This window comes from Leucoraja erinacea, chromosome 31 (genome assembly GCF_028641065.1).
Source record: "Leucoraja erinacea ecotype New England chromosome 31, Leri_hhj_1, whole genome shotgun sequence".
NCBI classification, from domain to species: domain Eukaryota; kingdom Metazoa; phylum Chordata; class Chondrichthyes; order Rajiformes; family Rajidae; genus Leucoraja; species Leucoraja erinaceus.
In genome coordinates, this window is record NC_073407.1 from 16364501 (window position 1) to 16386414 (window position 21914).

Genomic DNA, 21914 nt, shown 5'->3' on the forward strand with positions numbered 1-21914 from the left:
TCAATGAACCTACAAACCTGCACGTCTTGCGATGTGGGGGTAAACCGGAATGCCCTGAGGAAACACCATGTCATCGCAGGGAGAACATGCAAACTCTGCACAGACAGAACCCGAGGTCAGGATTGAACCCGGCTCGTGGTCGCTGTGAAGCAGCAGCTCCACCAGCTGCGACACTGTGCTGACGAGGTTCGAGGTAAGAGGGGAAATATTTAAGGAACTTGAGGGACGACATTTTCACAGAGGGCGGTGGCTTTTTGGAACAAACTGCCGGAGGAAGTAGTTGAGGCAGGTACTATTGCAATATTTAAAATGCATTTGGACAGGTACATGGATAAGAAATGTTAAGCGGAATATGGGGCAAATGCAGGTAAGTGGGACTAGCTTGGAAGGGACATCTTGGTCAGCATGGACAAGCTGGGCCAAAGGGCCACTTGCTGTGTTGTGTGACTATGTCTCTATGACTTTGATGGGCCATGGGATCCTGGGAGTTGATGCAGGTGTTCCACTTCCTCGAGAAAGTTCTGAGCATGTCCTTGAATCTTTTTCTCTGTCTTCCTCGTGGTTCCTTGCCGTGACAAAGGATCTTTGTTCCATTGGTCTGGTGTCTGGAATGCAAACTATGCATCCCGCCCATTGAGATGCCTGAGTGTAATTAATGCAATCACAGCTGATGTTGGGCCAAAGCAAGGTCAGCAGAAGCCACCGACAATGCTTTACACATCGCTCCAGTGTCGGGGACGATATTAGTGGTATTTCTCCGGTTCTTCGAGGCGCCTGCTATAACAATCCGTGACCTGGATAACATGCACGCTCACCGTCTTTTTCCCAGGAGAGATGTTTCTATAAACAGAGGGCTTAAGGTGACAGGGGAGAGGTTTAAGAGAGACTTCAGGAGCAACTTTACCACTGAGAGGGAAGTCTGGATCTGAAATGAACTGCCAGAGAATATTAGAGAAATGGATGACAACTTTTAAAAGACACGAGGACAGACATGTGGATAGGTCACAAGACCATTAGTGATAGGTGCAGAATTAGGCCATTTGGCCCATCAAACCTATTCCACCATTCAATCATGGCTGGTCTATCTCTCCCTCCTAACCCCATAATCCCTGACACCCGTACTGATCAAGAAAATATCCATTGAACTGGCCTCCGCAGTCTTCTGTGGCAAAGAAGTCCACAGATTCACCACCCTCTGACTAAATAAATTCCTCCCCATCTCCTTAAGGATAGTTGCTGAGGTTAGTGTTGTGCAGAGTTCAAGAGCCTGATGGTTCCTGGGATGAAGCTGACCTTGAACCTGACAGTAACAGTTTTCAGGATTTTGTACCTTCTTCCCAATACTAGCAGCAACACAAGAGCATGGACAGGGTGATGTGAGCCTTCGATGATAGCGAGGCCATGCCACCTGTTGATGGATTCGATGGCGGGGAGGTCAGGACCCTTCATGGACTGGGCAGTGTCTATCACTCTCTGAAGCCTCTTTCATTCCTGGTCACTCAAGTTACCGAACCTCAAGGAGTGAGGGTGTGTATGTGTGTGTGTGTATCTGTGAACGCTGTGAAATGTGTGCACGTGTGTGTGTGTGTGTGTGGGTTTATGTGGATGTGTGTGCGTGCGTGTGTGTGCATGTGTGCGAGATTGCATGTGTGTGTGTGTGTACACGTGTGTGTGTGCTGCGTGTGTTCATGTGTGTGCATGCATGTGCGTGTGTGTATGTGTGTGCATGTGTGTACGTGTGTGTGTGCGTGTGTGTACACGTGTGTGTGTGTGTGCTGCGTGTGTGCATGCGCGTGTGTGCGTGTGTGTGTGTGCGTGTGTGTGTGTGCGTGCGTGTTCGTGTGTGTGCATGTGTATTTGTGTGCCATCTAAAAGTCTCTTAAATGCCACTATGATATCTGCCTCCACCACCACCCCTGGCAGTATGCTCTAGGCACTCACCACCCTCTGTATAAAAAACCTTCCCTGCATATCTTTGCCCCCCCCCCCCCCCCCCCCCCCCCCCCCCCCCCCCGCCTTTAATCCTAGTCCTCTAGTATTTGTATTTTTCCCCCACACTTGGGAAACAATTCTGAGTGTCTATCCTCTGCCTTTCATGATTTGATGTACTTCTTCTCTGTGGTTTAAAGGTTTCTGTTGTGAGGCCTCAGGAGTGAGGACACGGGGTGATGATCTAGGGTGAAAGGCTTTTGGAACCAAGTTGTCAACACTGTGAAGCAGTTATAAGCAGAGATGGTCTCACGATGGGAAGTTTGAAAGTTCAAAATCAAGAATCTATTGTTTGTAATCCACAAACTCTGGAATGTAAACGGATGTAATGATTCCTGCATTGTGTGGGGCTGCCGGCAGATGTAATGATTCCTGCATTGTGTGGGGCTGCCGGCAGATGTAATGATTCCTGCATTGTGTGGGGCTGCCGGCCAACATGGCAATGCAAGTGCACACGTCACTTGAGTTTTACAACAACATTGACAACACTCACACTTTAAGGCAGTTAAATGTCCCAAAGGTACTTCCAGGAATGAGGTTAGACAAACTCTGACCCCAAGGGACAGAGGGGAGATATTAACAGAAGATCAAAAGTCTGGTTATAGCCAGAGGAGTACAGCATGGAAACAGGCCCTTCAGCCCACCTTGTCCCTGCCAGACAAGTTGACATATTGGGCCATTTGCTGTCATTGGGCCCATATTCCTCTATGCACATCCCTATATCTGTCCAATTCACATAAAAGTCATCACCGCTTCTGCTCCTATAGCTTCCTCTGGCAGCTCCTTCCACACACGGACTACCCTCCGAGTGAAAAGGTTGCCCGAGGTGCCTCTTTAATGCCTCCCCCCTCACCTTAAGTTTGTGCCCTCTAGTTTTCGAATCGGCGACCTTGAGGGGGGGAAAGAACTGTGAACGTTGACTTTATTCATGCCTCTCTTGGTCTTGTACACCTCAATGACGTCACCGTGCAGGAAGGAAAGTCCACCCCACAGAAGCTCCTCTGCGCTGTATGTGTGTGTGTGAGAGAGAGGACGGAGTCTGTGTGTAAAGCCAAAACTTCCCTTTGCATGACTGTAACCTGCAAATACATTCGCTGTAACTGTGTAAACTATTTGACTGAACTCTGTGCTTACATATATTTTCTTGGAAATATTATCAACGGAATGATGTGCTGTATTTTTGGAAGAAGCAGGTTAATACAAGTTGATCCACTCAGCTAATGCTCAGTCAGAGAGTTACAGTAGGCAGCATGGAAACAGGCCGTTTGTTCCTACCAAGATGCCGTATCTATTTATCCCATTTGCTCTCGCTGGGCCCAAATTCCTCTAAACCTTTCCTACCCTATCCCGTCACTTGACCAAATGTATTTTAAATCCTTGAGTATTTGCAATATCTTCGTAAATATTCTCTGCGCCCATCCCAGTTTGTAGGCATCGTTCCTGTAGCAGGGTGACTAATACTCAAAGCCAATGTCTTTTACAAATCAGTTTGTTACATTTCAAATTGTTCGGTCATGGACTGAAATACAAATGAGTTCCTTTCTTTGGCAATCGTTGTCTAAGCTGCCGAGCCTCTGGTTTATCTGGACAACTTCCAGATTGGAAAACCTTCCTGAATCCCAAAATAAAGTTCAGTTTAGATTAGCTTCATTTATTCAGATAGAGCATGGAAACAGGCCATTCAGCCCACGTCAACCATTGAACACTTACTTGTTCATACTAGTTCAATTTCATTGCAAATTTTTCATCCTCTTCCTACACCTTGAGGGCGGCAATTTTACAGAAGCCAATTAAAACCTAAAAACCTGCACACCCTGGGATGTGGCGGGACACTAGAGCACCCAGAGGAAAGCCGTGTGGTCACAGGGAGAACGTGCAAACTCCGCACAGACAGCACCCAAGGTCGGAACCGAACCTAGGTCTCTGGCACTGAGAGGCAGCTGTGCTGCCACAAAGTACGACAGATATCCTGAATAAGAAGGGTAACAAAAATGACCAGAGAGTTTGGCTTTCATCAGACTGTGATCAAACAAAATTTAACAGAGCCACTCAAAGATATTTCAGGGAGAAGTCCAAAAGGTCGGAATGTTTTAAGGAGTAAAGAATGGTTGAGAGGTCGAGGGAGATCTTTCTGGTGCTTGGGGTCTTGCTAAACAAAAGAAAAGCCAGGAAAATCAGGGACAATCAAGAGACCCAAAAGAAAGAGCATTGATACTTTGTTTAAGAAGGAACTGCAGATGCTGGAAAATCGAAGGAACACAAAAATGCTGGAGCTACAGTGGGTGCTGCAGCATCTATGGAGCGAAGGAAATAGACTGAAGAAGGGTTTTGGCCCGAAATCGTTGCCTATTTCCTTCGCTCCATAGATGCTGCTGCACCCGCTGAGTTTCTCCAGCATTTTTGTGTACCTAGCATTGATACCTTGTAGGGTTGGAGATTTTGTAGAAAGTGATAAAAACTCGGGGATGAGAATTCAAATTGGAGGCATTAGTAATTCAGGAATGAATATGTGCAACTTGTGATACCTATGATCCAACAAACATAAATATAACCAATCGGACTGTAAATTTGTGTTTCATGTTGCTTTTATTTGGTGCTGTTGGGCATGGGTCTAACTTGTTAGGCTTTTACTCCGTGGAGACATTTTGTTACCCCAGGGATCTTGAATCATTTGCGAGAGGATTGAAGTGATGACAAGCTACTGTTTTGCAACTGCTTCCAATCTTTTTATGGGATTCGTGTGAACTGAGCGCAGCACTTGTTCCAGCTTGCCCATGAACTTGCTTTGCAATCAGTTCCAAGTGCTTTATATTATATTATGTATATACAAGTAGGCCTTTGTAAAAAAAAACATTATAATCAGTAATCTCACTCCTGTGCTTTAAAGTTATTCTGCGACTATAAATCATGCAAATGCTTCAAAGAGATTTGAGTTCTGACCCTGATCGCAAGGTAATGATTTCTTAACATCAATCCACTTAAAAGAATTGGGAGCACATTGTCCAAGGGGGACAGGGACATTATTTCCCCAGAGACTTGGGTTGACATTTTTTTCTGTGGCACAGCTTATATGCGGAGTCTACTGTTGGTGTTTTGCCCAGAGTCTACTGGTTCCCCATATTTGTTGGATGCGAGAGGCAAATAAGTTCCTCAATGGACAGACAGACAGACAGTCAAGAATGTTATATGTATTGCAACGGAACAATTAACTTCTTGCTTGCTGGAGCTTAACATGCGCTGAAATACTACCACAGTCAGACGAATATGTAACAATACAATAACTTAATAACCATAATACCAGGTGACCATGATAGTGCCAAACCCAAGTCTGTTGTGCAACCAAATACACAGATCATAAAAGATTACAGTTGCTGAGGTCAGTGTTGTGCAGTGTTCATTGAAGAAGCTGTTCTTGAACGAATATACATAATTGAAATGGAGACTCTGATCTTTCTGATGCAATAGATATCCAGCATCCAAACCCTGTTCTAGAGGAGATATGTTTTTCTTAACTCGTGTCTGGTTTGCTATACACTATTGATCACAGCCTACAGCAGCTGCACAGAACGGCAGTGGAAAGAGCCGACGGCATCAGGCCAACCCCTGCTCATCAACCGAGTGCCGCCAGGACACTTGGCCGTAGGGCGAGAAAATAATATGGCGTTTCTCCATGGGGCAAGATTGGACTTTCCAGTGGCTTGGATGTTGCAAGACAGTATTGGAATGTGACGACTCTGTGTGTACGTGCCGTGCCGGAAGAGGAACTACTGTACTCATGTACAGTATAATTTGACTGGTTAGCATTTAACCGTGGAACGACAAAAACACAATGTGCTGGTGTAACTCAGCAGGCCAGGCACCATCGCTGGAGAAACATGAACCTATTCTCAGCCCCTGCCTCAGAGGGCGGTGGAGGCAGGTTCTCTGGATGTTTTTAAAGAGAGAGCTAGATAGGGCACTTAAAAATAGCAGAGTCAGGGGATATGGGGAGAAGGCAGGAACGGGGTACTGATTGGGGATGATCAGCGATGATCACATTGAATGGCGGTGCTGGCTCGAAGGGCCGAATGGCCTACTCCTGCACCTATTATCTATCCATGTGTATGAAGGAACGGCAGATGCTGGTTTACACCAAAGGTAGACACAAAATGCTGGAGTAACTCAACCGGTCAGGCAGCATTTCTGAAGAAAAGGAATGGGTGACATTTCGGGTCGGCTGAATAAGGATCTCGACCTGAAACTCCTTTTCTCCAGGGATGCTGCCTGACCCACTGAGTTACTCCAGCATTTTGTGTCTATGAACCTATTCATGTTCCCATAAAGATGCTTCTTGACCTGCTGGGTTACTCCAGGATTTTGTATCTTTTTTTTTGTAAACCAGCATCTGCAGTTTACTGTATCTATGCACAGGGGACAATAATAAAAATACCAACTGTATACCAGCAGTGTTTCTGCCTTGCTACAAACAATAGATGAGAGTTTGCTGCCATCTGGTGGGAGTATGGAGAGGTTTCGCTTGTGGTACCCAAGGAAGTTTCTTCCAGGAAGGCTATTGCCATGGAAATAGTCAGTCAAGGGCCCAGATTGAAATTCCATCCTGACAATAGAGTCATGGAGTCATAGAGTGATACAGTGTGGAAACGGGCCCTTCGGCCCAACTTGCCCATACTGGCCAACAATGTGTTTAAGAAGGAACTGCAGATGCTGGAAAATCGAAGGTACACAAAAATGCTGGAGAAACTCAGCGGGTGCAGCAGCATCTATGGAGCGAAGGAAATAGGCAACGTTTCGTGCCGAAACGTTGCCTATTTCCTTCGCTCCATAGATGCTGCTGCACCAGCTGAGTTTCTCCAGCATTTTTGTGTACCGGCCAACAATGTCCCAGCTACACTAGTCCCACTTGCCTGCACTTGGTCCATATCCCTCCAAACCTGTCCTATCCACGTACCTGTCTAACTGTTTCTTAAACGTTGGGATAATCCCAGCCTCAATGCCTCGTCTGGCAGCTTGTTCCATACACCCACCACTCTTTGAGTGAAAAAGGTACTCCTCATATTCCTAGTAAAAATGTTCCCCTTCACCTTGAACCCATATCCTCTGGTTCTCAATTCCCCTACTCTGTGCAAGAGATGCTGTGCATCTACCCGATCTGTTCAGGGACTGTCCCACAAGCATGCAACTGCATGCGGCAGGGGCGACCAAACCGGAAGTGGGGGCCGCACAGAGTGATCCCATACGAATTGACGTGAAGTTCAAGCGAAGTCCGCGGGAAGTTCGCGCGTGACGTACGGCGTCGAGACGCTGCGGGCCGGCAGGCCGTCGCCGCACGGAATTTTTGGACAGCGTCAGTTTTTCGGAGCCCCGCGCGATGTCGGGACCAGCTCCGCACAACTCCATACGGCTCCGGCGATCGAAGTGGGGACCGGCCCCGCGAGGCCGTACGGCTCAAGCGACCACGTTAGGTCGCGCTTGCCGCATGCAGTCGCATGCTCGTGGGACAGGCCCTTTCCTCTCACACCTTTGACAGTGTCATGCTCCCTCAGTATGGCACCAGGATGCCACAAAGCCCACACCCATGGGGCTTGCACTCTCTCCAATTCCCACGTCCACATTCAGTGTTCACACTGTGCCACCCTTTTGGTTGCAGAAATGCAAAGCAGATTGGATGATCACTTTGCAGATGAAAGCACAAAGTGATGCAGGAATTTAGCAGGTCCGGCAGCATCTGTGGAGGGACAATGTTTCGGGTCAGACTGCCTGGTCCACTGAGTTATTCCAGCACTTCAGGGGGTGTTTTTGCACATAATTCCAGCATCTGCAGTCTCTTGTGCCTCCGCTTTACACACCAACTGTGCCAATTTCACATTGCAGAACAATCTCCATTGCAGAACACTTTTATTCTCCAATCACTCCCACGCTGACTTAGAAACATAGAAAATAGATGAAGGAGGAGGCCATTCGGCCCTTCGAGCCAGTACCACCATTCATTGTGATCATGACATCCATCTGTGAACTCTTGCACTTGTATAATAAGTCCCAAGGCAAGCCCGAGGACCAAACATCTTCCACCCAAGCACATTTTGCAATTTTCCAGACTCGGGACTGAGTTCCACAGCTTCAGGTAACTCCTGCATCAGAACTAGTCAATCAGCAAAGAACCATCTACCAGAGAATGGCCCCTTTGGTCCACAATGTCTGCCGAACAAGATGCCAAGGTAAACTATTCTCCTCTGCCTGCACATGATCTATATCCCCCATTTATCTGCATATACATCTGCCTATCTAAAACCTCGAAGTACCACTATCATATCTGCCTCCAACACTACTCCTGGAAGCATATTCCAGCCACTCACCACCCTCTGTAAAATATCTTGCCCCACATATTTACTGTCAACATTCCCCCTCTGGAAAAGCTATAGCCTCTAGTCTGTTATTTCAACCCTGGGAGAAAAGTTCTAACAGTCTAGCCATCTATTGCCCCCTTGTTATTTTATTTACTTTGATCAGGTCTCCCCTCAACCTTTGATGCTCTAGAAAAATAAAATTCAAGTTTGTCCCACCTCTGCTTTTCGCTAATACCCTCGAGTCTAGGCAGCATTCTGGTAAATCTCTTCTGCACCCTCTCCAATCCTTCCTCTTTCCTCTGCTCCATAGATGCTGCCGCATCCGCTGAGTTTCTCCAGCAATTTTGCCTGCCTCCAATCCTTCCTGGAATGGGCAACCAGAAGGTCTGCTCACAATACTCCAAATGCGGTAAATGACAAAGGCCGATAAGCCTGCAACATCTTCTTCTTGCGTATGGCGTGCACGGCCTAAAGTTGCGGGCCAACTTGTTCTATTTGATCTTATTTGATTGTGCACGCCGGGTTGATTGCATTCGTCCAAACAGGGCGGACCACGTGAAGGTTGCAATCTTCCACCCCAACCTGCAACATGATTTTTCTGACTCTAAACAGCGTTAACAAAGAAAATTGGACCCACAAGGGTAGATGATTGAACCTTGCCGAGAAGATTTGTGGTAAAAAAAAATAATCTTAAAAAAAGAAATTGAGGGGAGATGTTAAGGGCTTTTTTCACAATGGAATGCCCGCCATCCCCTATGCGTGTTCTCCAGGGATGCTGCCCGACCCGCTGGGTTACTCCAGCACATTGTGACTTCCCATCCTCAAGGTCAAGGTCATTAATTTTTACTCATCGACTTCATGATGGTTTCTTAACATTCCCAAACATCAACAGCACTCCAAGAACACACGTCCCAGATCTCTGTCCACACCAAGTTTGGCTAAATCTATGTGTCAATATACAGGATAGTAAGTAACACTCACAGATAAAACAACACTTGCATTGGGATCGGTCTCAATATTTAATTCAGGTTAAATTAAACTAGCTTGGTGATTTCTAGACAGGTGATCTATTTGCCAATTTAATTAGAGGCAATTAAAAGGGCTTGTTTCTTATTTAAGCAATGGCCATCGACCACAACAAGAAGCTAATTAGTTGATATTTTGAGACTAAATTGGCCTCACCTGAATGTGTTTTGAGAAACCTATTGAAACAGTCGAGGAGTTTTTTTTGTTTTTTTTTAAAGTTTCCCCAGAGGAATTCAACATGGTAGATGAAGGTTCAGGATTTTGGTATTATTGAAACTTAAAAGAGGTTTAATAACGTGGATGCTGTTAGCATCAGTGCTGAGCCCATGACTTCTCCAAGGACAAGACGGCATAAGCGGATAGAAACCATCACTCCCCGCACCATTGCAGGAATCTTCTCATCCCAAGTTCTGGGTGTTGAGGATTCTGAGGAGTTGGCCTCGGACAAGGCTGAGGATTTGGTGCATGAATGGTGTGTGTGTGGTCAACTTGCAAGACAAGTTACCTTGTTCTGGTTTAACTTTTATGATGTTGTATTTTAGGTTGATCAGGATTTATGCTCCTGTGCAAAAGTGTTTTTAAGCTATTGATTTGCTGGTGCCTGAATGTTATTAAGGTTCTTTAATTTGGTTACACACTGCTGTGTGATGTTAAGGCTACTTGAGATAATATTGCAAAAGGCATAATTAGAGGGGAATGTGAGCTGACAATATTTTGTTACGATGATCCCTGTAAAGAACATTGAGTGTGAGTCTTCCCAACATCAAGTCTTTAGCAACTGTTCATGTTGATATGCCTTCAGTTTGAGGGAGCTTGTGACTTTTTACCTCTCTTTAAAATAACTTTTACATCTTGGCTATAACATAAGTTGGGTGTGTCTATGTGCTTAACTATTTGGGATTGGGTGACCCAAATAACACCTTGTAATTTTCTCTGCCTCTAACCTTTTCTAAAATGAAGAAAACTATTTATCAGGAGACCAGGCAACTGAATTTGCCAAACACAAAGCACTGGGGGAATTCAACAGGTCGGGCAACATCTGAAGAGGGAATGGACAGATGATGTTTTAGGTCAGAACTTTTCTTCAGACTGATAGATGGAATTGCTATTGCAATAATGTGTACCATAGGTGCACAGGATCTTGTGGGGCATGGATAAAGCAAATGCTCACACTTCCCTCCTCCCCAAGGAAAAGGATTCTAAAATTAGAGGGCATAGACATGCGGTAAACAGAAAGTTATTGAAGAGGGATCACAGGGGCAACCGTTTCATTTAGTGAGTAGCCTGTATCTGGAATAAGCTGCCAGAGGAAGCTATAGAAATTGATACAATTATCACTTATCAGACAGATGTATGGCTAGGGAGGGTTATGGCCAAATGGGACTAGTCATTTGACTAGAGTTGTGAATCTGTGGAATTCTCAGCCACAGAAGGCAGTGGAGGCCAATTCTCTGGATATTTACAAGGGAGAATTAGATATAGCTCTTGGGGCTAATGGAATCAAAGGATATGGGGAGAAAGCAGGAGTGACGTAGATTTAGGATAATCAGCCATGATCATATTGAATGGCCTGAAGGGTGAAATGGCCTACTCCTGCACCTATTTTCTATGTTTTGTCCCAAATGCCAATTTGGACAGGGTGGGCCACAGGCCTTGTTTCTGTGCTGTACAGCGCTGACTGCTCTAATGCTGCTGCCGCCTGTGTTTAGTTGTAAAAGTTTCCAAACCAGTTTGATTACTTCACTGTCTCATTACTTCCAGGCTCTGTCTTGTTCTGCCCTAAAGCTGCCAAGTCTACAATTACTTTTTTTTTCCCCCCCACTGATTTTTCAGCAGTGACTCTGGCCAAGAGAAAGAGCAGAACAAAGTTCAGCTTGATGACTTCCAGAAGCAGATGATCAAGGAACATCAGGAAGCGGTGGCATGTGCAGAAGCACACGCTGACAAAATAAATGTGATCAAAGAGCGAGATAGAAGGTAGTCTCACTGTGTTGGATCTCGTCGCATCCATTAACTTTCAACTTCATCCTATCTATAAAATTCTTCAATTATTAAAATGTACCTTTCTGTTGATGGGAATGTATCCGGGCCACTAATGTTGAAAATGTACCATGATGGGGCTGTTATGATGAATATTTCTGAATGAGGATAAAAATGGGGACAATGAGCATTAAACTGTTTGTACCCCATTTGCCTTTTGTCCCAATCTCCCCTAAATACTTTTTTCTTCTTGTTGAGTGTAATATCACAGTGGAATAAGCAGCATCGTACACTTATTATGAATGATTTAGCCCTTCTAAGGTGCCTAATAGTATTGGGAAAATCCTAAATTTGTGGTGGTTGGAGCTGTGTAGCGGGGAAGCAGTACCTTCACCCCTCCATTATCCATGCAGACCAATTTAGCTTATTGGTCTTGTACCCTATGCCTGCATTTGGCCCATAGACTTCTAAACCCTTCCTATCCATATCTATTCAAATGTATTTTAGAAAATAGGTGCAGGAGTAGGCCATTCGGCCCTTCAAGCCAGCACCATCATTCAGTATGATCATGGTTGATCATCCAGAATCGGTACCCCGCTCCTGTTTGCTCCCCCTATCCCTTGATTCTTTTAGCCCTCAGAGCTAAACCTACCTCTCTCTTAAAAATATCCAGTGAATTGGCCTCCACTGCCTTCTGTGGCTGAGAATTCCACAGATTCACAACTGGCTGAAAACGTTTTTTCTCATCTCAGTCCTAAACGGCCAACCCCTTATTCTTAAATTGTGAACCCTGGCTCTGGACTTGTCGATTCATTCTTTAAAAGTCATATTTGTGTCTGCTCATTGTATTTGTATCTATCATTCCAGATAGACTATTTGGACTGATAACGTTTCCCGTGAGGTTCCTCTTGAATCTATCCACTCTCATCTTGAGGCTATGCCCTCTAGTTTAGAATCCTCTGCCCTGGGGAAAAAAGATTGAGTATTCTCATGATTCATTGTCTGTCATGATCTTGTACATCTCGATAAGGTTACCCCTCAGCCTCCGACACTTCAAAAAGACTTGTCCTAGCCAATCTAACATCCTAAGGGTAAATTGAGATGGTCTGTAGACGGGGAGAATAATATGTACAAGACCTTTTTGCATATACTTGGAACACTATGCCCGAGTGGTGCTAGGTCAAGGAATCGAGCTGTGGGTTCATTTTCTGATCTCTGTTCTTGCAAATGGATTGGGTGCAGTGATATTACAGTTTGGTGATTTTAAACCAAGGACATGGCCAAAGACATCAGGATTGGGCACACAGGTTGCTGTGGGAGCAAACTGGTCCAAGTTACCTTCTCTAGGAATTGGTTGTCAGCCAGAATGTGCAAGGTGGCAAGTGTTGGGTCTTTCACACCAGCTAATCAGGTCGACGAGATACCCACCAAATGATTGAACATTTTTAGCTTGCATCTTCTACAGAAGGCAACCCATTTCATTTTTTAATCTACCAGGAAACGGATTAAAATTAGCTGCGATCAGCTTCGTGATTTGCTGCCCAAGTTTGAGGGACGAAGAAATGATATGGCATCGGTGCTGGAGATGACCGTGAAATACCTGGAGCTTGTCCAACTTCTTGTCCCCCTACAGCAACAATCTAGAGTGAGTACCCGGTCCATTTTTATAGAAACCTTCCTGCAGCATAAGAAGTAATTTGACCCATTAAGTCTATGCCAGCTTGAAGAAATTCCCTTCGTCTAATTTTGCCCTGCATTCTACATTATTTAGTATCCTCTTCTATTGTTTAGTTTATTGTCGCGTGTATAGAGATACTCCTTCTTCTGTCGTATGTCTTTTAGACTTGCAGCTCCATTGAGGTGAGCCAGGTCAACGTGTCAACGTCCAGGTCAAACAGACCTCGTTCATCATTCAGTGGCAGGTGTTTGGGGAAACTGGTGACTATAGAAACATAGAAAATAGGTGCAGGAGTAGGCCATTTGGCCCTTCGAGCCTGCACCGCCATTCGATATGATCATGGCTGATCATCCAACTCTGTATCCCATCCCTGCCTTCTCTCCATACCCCCTGATCCCTTTAGCCACAAGGGCCACATCTAACTCCCTCTTAAATAAAGCCAATGAACTGGCCTCAACTACCTTCTGTGGCAGACGATGTGCTCCACTGTCTGTATTGGGTCCCCACACTCGCAGGAGACGCTGTCCATGAGGCCCCACTTCTTCATCGCTACTCCATAGCGTCCGACACCTTTTCCTCGCAGTGGTTGAGGGTTGTCCACCGCTTTTGGGGCAGGTCCTGGCCAGGGACGTCCATGGGGTAATTGATGTAATGGTGTAGCCTAGATGGTTCCGCTGACTTCCACTGGTCTCTCCATCTCGTCTTGACCCAGGCGGCCTAAAAGCCCCGTCTCACGGTAGGAGCTGACCCAAGAGGTGCCCCGAGTGAAAGACTCGTGGTTGTGTAACGAGATCCCAAGTGTATGATCAAGAGTTTAACCGAGTTCCCACGGGTATGACAAGTTTGCCGTTTTCTACGATGTTCCAAGTTCGTCTCCCGAGTTACTCTTGAGCCTCCGTGAATGAAGGTCTGTTTTGATAAGCAACAAGTGTTAAAGTTAGAAGCATCAGCCGGTGTATAGAGATACAGAGAAGTGCTTGTTCTGCATGCTATCTTGTCAAATCAGAAGAGTACAGGGTGTAGATTGTCACCACAATCCAGGGCCACATTGCAACTTCCTAGTCTCTGGAAACTCCAAACTTGGCCAAAAGAGATGGACTAACTTTGGTCTCACTTTGAGGCCTGGTGTCCTGATAGTACTGGATCAATGAAGTATGGGTCGGCCAGGTCTAGTGTGGTGCAGTCCGTTGCTTCCACCGCTGCTCCGTGCAGCTGCCGCAGGCTGCGCTCAATCCGCTCGCCCACCCGGCCACTGAGGGACCTCCCTCGGCCACCTCTGCCAACACCACGGCCCGCGATCCTCGCAGTCTCTCCATCCATCCCCTCCAACAGCCGCCCCTCCACATCTGTGTGTCGAGGTCACCATGTCATATGGTCATCAGGAATAGGAGCAGAATTAGGCCATTCGGCCCATCATGTCTCTCTGCCATTCAATCGTGGATGATCCATCTCTACCTCCTAACCCCATTCTCCTGCCTTCTCCCCATAACCTGTACTAGAATCTATCTATTTCTGCCTTAAAAAGATCCACTGATGGGCTCCACAGCCTTCTGTGGCAAATAATTCCACAGATTCACCACCCTCTGACTAAAGACCCCTTTCCTGTGCTAATCACGGACGTTTAGAGTGTTTTCTGTCTCCTTGTTCAACGGCCGCCATTGTCTCCAAACCAAGGCTGATTAAGACTAAGGAATTACATTTTGGCTGCTTAACGTGTGGCTTCAGTGAGCAGGGGTAGCCAAGCAAAACCAGTTCCAATCTAAGATTTGGCAGGGAGTTAAGAGCAGGTCCACTTTTGAGCTTGCACACTTATATTCCTAAGACTTGTAAATTAAATCTATGTTCTAATTTTCTAGACCTTGTCTTTGCCCGAGAGTCTGTATGGAAAATGGCAAAAACCCACAAAGAATGGACCAACATTCTTGTATTCTGCACAAGACGGAGACAAGACGAGGGGACAGAGAAAGTCCTTCTCTAATGGGTTGGTATAATTTTGTTTTTAGAATTACAGAATGGAAACGGGCCCTTCAGCCCACAGGTCCACGCCAACCTGCGATGCCCCTATACACAAGCATCATCCTGCACTCTGGGGACAATTTATAGTATGCAGAAGCCAATCAACTTGCAAACCTGTACGTCTTTGGAGTGTGGTAGGAAGCAGAAGCACCTGGAGTAAAACCACACGGTTACAGGGAGAACGTAGAAACTCTGTACAGACAGCACCTATAGCCGGGATCAAACCCGGGTCTCTGGCTGTAAGGCAGCAACTCTATTGCTGTGCTACCATGCCACCCCTTTGTTGAATGTCAGTAGTTTAAGGGCCTGTCCCACTTTCCCAAGTCCTCTGCTGAGTTGAAAGGAACTTAAAAAAAAATTAAAAAATTAAAAATAAAAAAAAATCAAGATTTTTGTGACCTATCCGACTATCTTTTTACTCATGGACTTTTTTGTCATGCTGGAAAAAACGTCCCGACTTGCCCGATGCCCCGAGTACCCACAGCCGGCATAACAAGCCGCTACGATATATCTATGGCCTCGTTGTGGACTCGCTATGGACATTCTCTGAGTTTGAATCGCGGGGGAAAATTGGGGAGAATTCGTGACTAACTCGGGGAAAGTGGGACAGGCCCTTAACTTCCTTGGTTGCTATATATCCAACATTTGAGGAAGGTTGGATGATCTGATGTACAATGTATGCAAGACTTGCCAATGATATAAGAAATAGTGCTGGAGGAACTCGGCAGGTCTGGCAGCATTTGGGGCAGGAATGGGCAGATGTTTTGGATTTAGACTCTCGAGTCTGATTCAGACTGAAGAAGGGTCCTGACCCAAAAACATCATTTGTCCATGCCTGTCCCACTGAGACCCTCTAACTGTGTTTTGCTCAAGATTCCAGCATCTGGAATCACTTGTAAGTGATGCTTGTGTTCCCAGTGGGTTGTATTCATTATCATATTCAAGATATGGGGTAATTAATTCTGATGTTCCTTGGAAAGCTGAAGTATGAGACGGGAAGCGATTTTGTAGAAATCCCAGAGTGTGCAGTTTGGTTCATGAATTATTCCTTGCCATGTGAGCTGTTGCTTTTGAAAGAAGCTTTGATCATTGTGTTTGTACCTTCCCGGAGATTGTGCTGGTCAATGAAATTAACTACGACAAATTGTGTTTCAAATGACAGACTTGGCCATAAACCATTAATGTGCCCAGCTGGTGGAGCAAGGTCCCGAGATCCTGGTTCTATCCTGGTCTTGGGTGATGCCTGTACGGCGTTTGTTCTCCCTGTGGGGGCACAGGATTTCCCCAGTGCTCTCGTTCTTACTCCCAATTTTCTCCCCACACACCCGATATCTGGAAGGTGTGTGGGTTGGTAGATTATTTGCTCACTCTAACTTGCTGTTGGTATATAGGTGAGTGGCAGAATCTGGGAAGAGTTGAGTATGTGGGATTAGTGTAACCGGGCAATTGATGGGGTGGATTTGGTTGGCTGAAAGTCTTGTTGCTATGCTATATCTCATAGAAAATAGGTGCAGGAGTCGGCCCTTCGAGCCTGCACCGCCATTCAATATGATCATGGCTGATCATCCAACTCTGTATCCTGTACCTGCCTTCTCTCCATACCCCCTGATCCCGTTAGCCACAAGGGCCACATCTAACTCTCTCTTAAATATAGCCAATGAACTGGCCTCAACTACCTTCTGTGGCAGAAAGTTCCAGAGATTCACCACTCTGTGTGTGAAAAATGTTTTTCTCATCTCGGTCCTAAAAGATTTCCCCCTTATCCTTAAACCCTTGCACTATATCTCTCGCACACTTTTGCCACTTGTCAGCCAGTTTGCGTTGCTGTGCTTGCATCAGTGTTTGGTTTTGCTGTATAAACATGCAGTCTCCTAGGGATGCTGATGTCCCATCTGATGCCATTCATTACTGACTACTCCAGACGTGTGGCGCCGCCTGCTTTATTTAGTCAGTTGTGGAAAGCAAGAGGAAGTAAAGGACATCTGCCCAGCAACAAACTTGCAGGAGAAATCTGAATAAATCTTAAGAGCTCAGAGTTTAGTTTGGAAATACAGTGCATAAACACCCCCTTAGGCCCACCACGTCTGATCCCCACACATTAACACTATCCTACACACCCTAGGGACAATTTACACTTGTGCCAAGCCAATTAACCTACAATGTGCGTCTTTGGAGTGTGGGGAAAATCCCACGTGGTCATGGGGAGAACGTACAAACTCCGTGCAGGCAGCACCCGTAGTCGGGATCGAACCCGGGTCTCCGGCACTGTAAGGCAGCAACTCTGCTGCTGTGCCACTGTGCTGCCCAATTCTGGCTGCCCCTGGGTACGCCACCATGCCAGGCATCTCCTGGAGTCTCTAACATTGGGATTCTGAGGGTAGAGTTAACTATTTCTACTTCATTTCTTCAACAGGGAAAAGGCCATACAGATCTCAATGGGCAAAAAGCCAGGCTTGGCTGGAGGTGTTGGCATTTTCCAGGATTTGATGCAACCGAGTGGCCCTCCTGCTTCAGGTTAGCTGATGCCAGTTGAAGTATCACTAACTCGTCCATGTCGACATTAAACTGGGCTAACAGCAAGACAAATTGGGGAGGAGGGAAAGGAAGAGTTATTAATTAGTTTGAATGCCCATTGGTAGAAAATGACTCCATTCTCCAAAAACATTTGTCAGAATACATTTTGACAAATGAAAATAATAAGCATGTCATTTAATTGTGGAAATTTGATTCTGCATTGTACAAGTTTAATATTATAGCACAGGTGGCGTGGGATGATCTTAAAGGTGTATAAATACGTGATGGTAATTGGGTGAATACAGTCCTTTGCCCAGGGTCGGGGAATCAAGAACAAATGGACAAAGGTTTTAGATGCAAGGGGACCCGATTTACAGGAACCTTGTCCACAGCTCTTTTCTAAAGAGTTTGGTATTAAATTTTGGGATTTAATTGCTGCTAATTTCAGTTTTCCAGAGGGAGGAGCAACTCCATCAGATGGCCAGTCCTGCAATCCAAGGCCATATGATGTCCTTAAAGGTAAATGTATCATTGTCATGCAGTAAATTCAATAATTCCAGATTCCACCAACCATGTATGAGAAATTCTTCCTCGTATCCTCATTAAGCAGAATTTGTATGTTTCGGGTTGGATTACCTGTGCCTGAAGATTCTGAAACATTAAGCTTTTTACCTGTGCTATCTGACTTGCATTGTTCCCAGAATTTTCTCAGATTATCAGCATCTGCAGTGTTTTCATTCGCAGGTAAAAATGTCATTAGCGCTACTTGCCTCTGCTATCCAAAATCAAATTCAGACACTTAACCTTTGTTCCCCAGTGGTAGATGCCACCCCATGCCACTGAATCATTGACCACTGAATACTGCTGTAAGCAATGTATCATTATTAATTTGAACTCTGTCAATTATATCTTGAGCTCATTAGCCTTTATCTTTTGCACCACTATCACTTCTAAAATATTGTGTATACTCAAACCCTTAAAATAATCTATCTATAAATCTGGGTTATTTGAAATTTCACTTAAAAAAACAAAACAAAAACCTCTTTCACAGCCGACAACTTTGAAGAGTTCAGCATCAACTGTGGATTCAAATGGTCCCAACAAAAGTTGGACTTCAGAAGCAAAACCAGCAATGGAAACATCATTGATCTATGTACCAGATCTGGATACCTTGACAGCTGAAAATTACCTTGAGAACTGGCCAGAGGTAGAATTACCTGCAACAACTGATGGTCAGTGTGCTGAAGATATTGCTGAAGATGAATTGAACTTTTTGCAAACTTAACATTGATTATTTATTGTATAACGACTGACTTCTTAGCTACACAATGATAGCTACACGTGGCCTAACAAGCATTTAAGATTTTTTTTGCTCAATGATTAATCACTGTATCAAATGTAGCCACTGATTTACATTAAATAAATTTGAATTCTTTCTCTGGACCAGACTGGATTAGTTCATAATAGGAATATTTGACTCCATTAGTTAAATTGAGTGCTGGAGGGAACGTTCCACCTTTTTTGGAAAATGTACCAGAGCAAACCTCAAAGTGCTGGAGTAACTCTGCAGGTCTGGCAGTATCTTTGAAGAACATGGATACAGTAGGTGGCATTTCAGATCTGAATACTTTGCATGTGACGAAAGGTCCTAACCTGAAAAAAAAGTTATCCATGTCCTGAAATGGTGCCTGACCTGCTGAGTTACTCCAGTAGTTTTTTTTTAATGTAAACGAGCAAATGTGCTTTAAGGGGAGAAATGCTATTTCCTGTTCTGACTGTCTTCAAGACCCAAGCTCAACTACCAGTATGATAACTGATTTGTTGCAATAGTTGTGAATCTGTTGAGTAATATATTCAGATGCACATGTTCTTCTCCGACAAGTTTTTATTCCAAAGCTGGTCCAGTATTTTTGCACTGATATTTAAATTCTATACAAGTCTTAAATACAAATACAGATTCAAGAGTAATTTTGTCAACAACGGAGTCATTAATGCATTTACTATATCAGCAACATAGATTCAATGAAATTAATTTAATGGATACTTTATTGGGGGGGGATTGGGGGGTTAAGGGAGGAGCTAAGGGTCTGGAACTCAAAGGGAAGTGCATTAACCCTGAGATTGGATTTGGAGTGCCCATAAAGTCAACTATTTAGAACTACAACCATATCTGGAGATTTCGGTGTTTGGCTCTGCAACTGAGGTAGGAGCTGGCTGTTAAAGCCATGTACGAGGACATTTTTTTAAATGCAGACTTTAGTCACCAACTGGCTTTTGTCATTGAGATTGTAAGATTAACACCAGCACAGGGTTAAGCTTGGTTTTGGAAACTTTCTTGAGTGCCTGACCCCATATTTCTCTTGCCACCATGCCACTTGATGTCAACCCTATGCTTGATCTTCACAGGGAAAATAAATTTGTGGCATTAGTTGAATTAAAACAGAAAGCCAAGACTTGTCAAAAAATAGCATCAATCTTCGTTTATAGACATCAAGAAATTATATCTTCCACTGCAGGCTTGCATGTTTTGTGTGCATTCATGTCTATGTATTGTATACACTTTGAATTGGATTGTCATTTCTCACCCCATCTTTATTTCAAGTGTCTTTATAGTCGAGCTATCGATCCATTTCCCCACTATTGTAATGACTTTCCTGTGTCTATCTCAATGTCATAATCTCTGCTAGTAAGAGCATTCAGCTACTTAATATCTTTTTCTGCAGTGTTGGTTAATAGGTACAACTCTCATAATTAAATCCAAAATCTCGCAACTTGAGCATTTTAAAATGAAATTGGTTAATTTAAGGCAGCAGGTTTATTTCACTAACAGTAAAAGGATGCCTCCAGTTATTCTGAAGAGCTCCATCTTTAAATAGAACTTAAATATTCAAATTAGATAAGACTTGAGCTCTAAATTTTAAATAGAACTTCAAACTATCCAATGTGTGCAGCAGTTCTGTTGCTTCATACATTCATCCCAGTAGGTGATCATCTGCACATTATAGCCAAGTGTTTACATTTGCAATTCAATGGCAGGTTGTTGAGTAAAACATCCATGCATACTGGGTCCACTGGAATGTGTCTGTTCACCAAATGTGCGACTCGCATTGTGTCATCTTCACCGCTCCAACCCCGCCACCAAGACGTCTGTAGTTCATGCTTCCGAAGAATCTGAAATGATGGTGTTTAATCTATTAAACCATGATAATCTGCAAATAAAAAATATCCTGAGCCTGACTGATTCTCCCAATAACACTCTACACAACTTCAAATTATAATGAGTTTAATGTTGGGATCCAGCATGGAAACGGGCCCTTCAGCCTCCTGAGTACATACCAACCAATGATCATGAGTTCTATCTTGCAATACGAAGGACCAATTAAGCTACAAGTCTCATGGATGTGGGAGAAAACCCATGTGATCACAGTAAGAATGTACAAACTGTGCAGACAGCACCCATACTCAGGATTGAACCCAGCTCTCTGATGCTGTAAGGCAGCAACTCGACCACTGTGACACTGTGCTGTCCAGTGGGTCATTTAGTTGATTTGCCTACAGAATTTATGTAAATTGCCAAGTTGGGAAGTGCCTGGATTGTAGTAACTGTGGTATATTGGATGGAATTAGTCAGTAAAGTTGCAGAAATGGTCCACTAAATATTTTGAAACGTATTTATACCTCCATGTATTTGCATCAGGATCTAAGACTTCAACACTTATCAAGTAGGTTGTGCCATCAAAGCCACCGACAACCATCAGTAATCCATTTACAACCGCAAGCCCAACCTGTGCGTAGCAGAGGCCAAAATGAAAGCTATCGATTGCCAGAAACATCAGTATTTACTTTAATAGATTTTCTATAACAAATACAAACTGGCTGGTACAAAGGAAGATGCAGGCTGGTACTCTGTCAATTTACTCAATGCATGGGTTGTAAGTTGAGCACAGTTTAGAAACGTCACGTTTAAAAAATTAAAAAAAATAGAAAAAAAAAAAAAACCATTCTATGGTTGCTACTGGTTGCTTAGTGGCTAATTCAAATTTGATATTTCTCCCAAATCTGTGAATCAGAAAATATGGGCAAAGAATTATTTTAAAATGCATGTTGAATGTTAGTGATCACTAGGTTAAAGTGTACACCAGAGACTGCCGATGCTGGAAGCCTGTGCTGGAGGAACTCAGCAGTGCTGGAGGAACTCAGTGTGTCAGGCAGGATCTGTGGAGGGAATGGACAAGTATTCCCCAGTTGCTGCCAGACCCACTGAGTATCTCCAGCATTCAGAGTACCCCGTGTTCACAACACTGACAGCATAAGCACGGCTATAATCTCACGGTCATGTTCTTCCATGTTGTTGCATGGGAAGAAAG

General features: G+C 44.4%; 1 protein-coding gene across 1 annotated transcript; it reads left to right on the forward strand.

Annotated features, from left to right (window-relative positions):
• The first annotated feature begins 274 nt into the window (after nt 1-274).
• On the forward strand, nt 275-18978 carry LOC129711991 (uncharacterized). Its single transcript, XM_055660099.1, has 7 exons — nt 275-367; nt 11193-11336; nt 12837-12984; nt 14874-14998; nt 17447-17547; nt 17996-18066; nt 18599-18978. Exons 1-7 carry the CDS (start codon nt 339-341, stop codon nt 18830-18832), a joined length of 852 nt encoding a protein of 283 aa, XP_055516074.1. The 5' UTR covers nt 275-338; the 3' UTR covers nt 18833-18978.
• Nucleotides 18979-21914: the final 2936 nt, after the last annotated feature.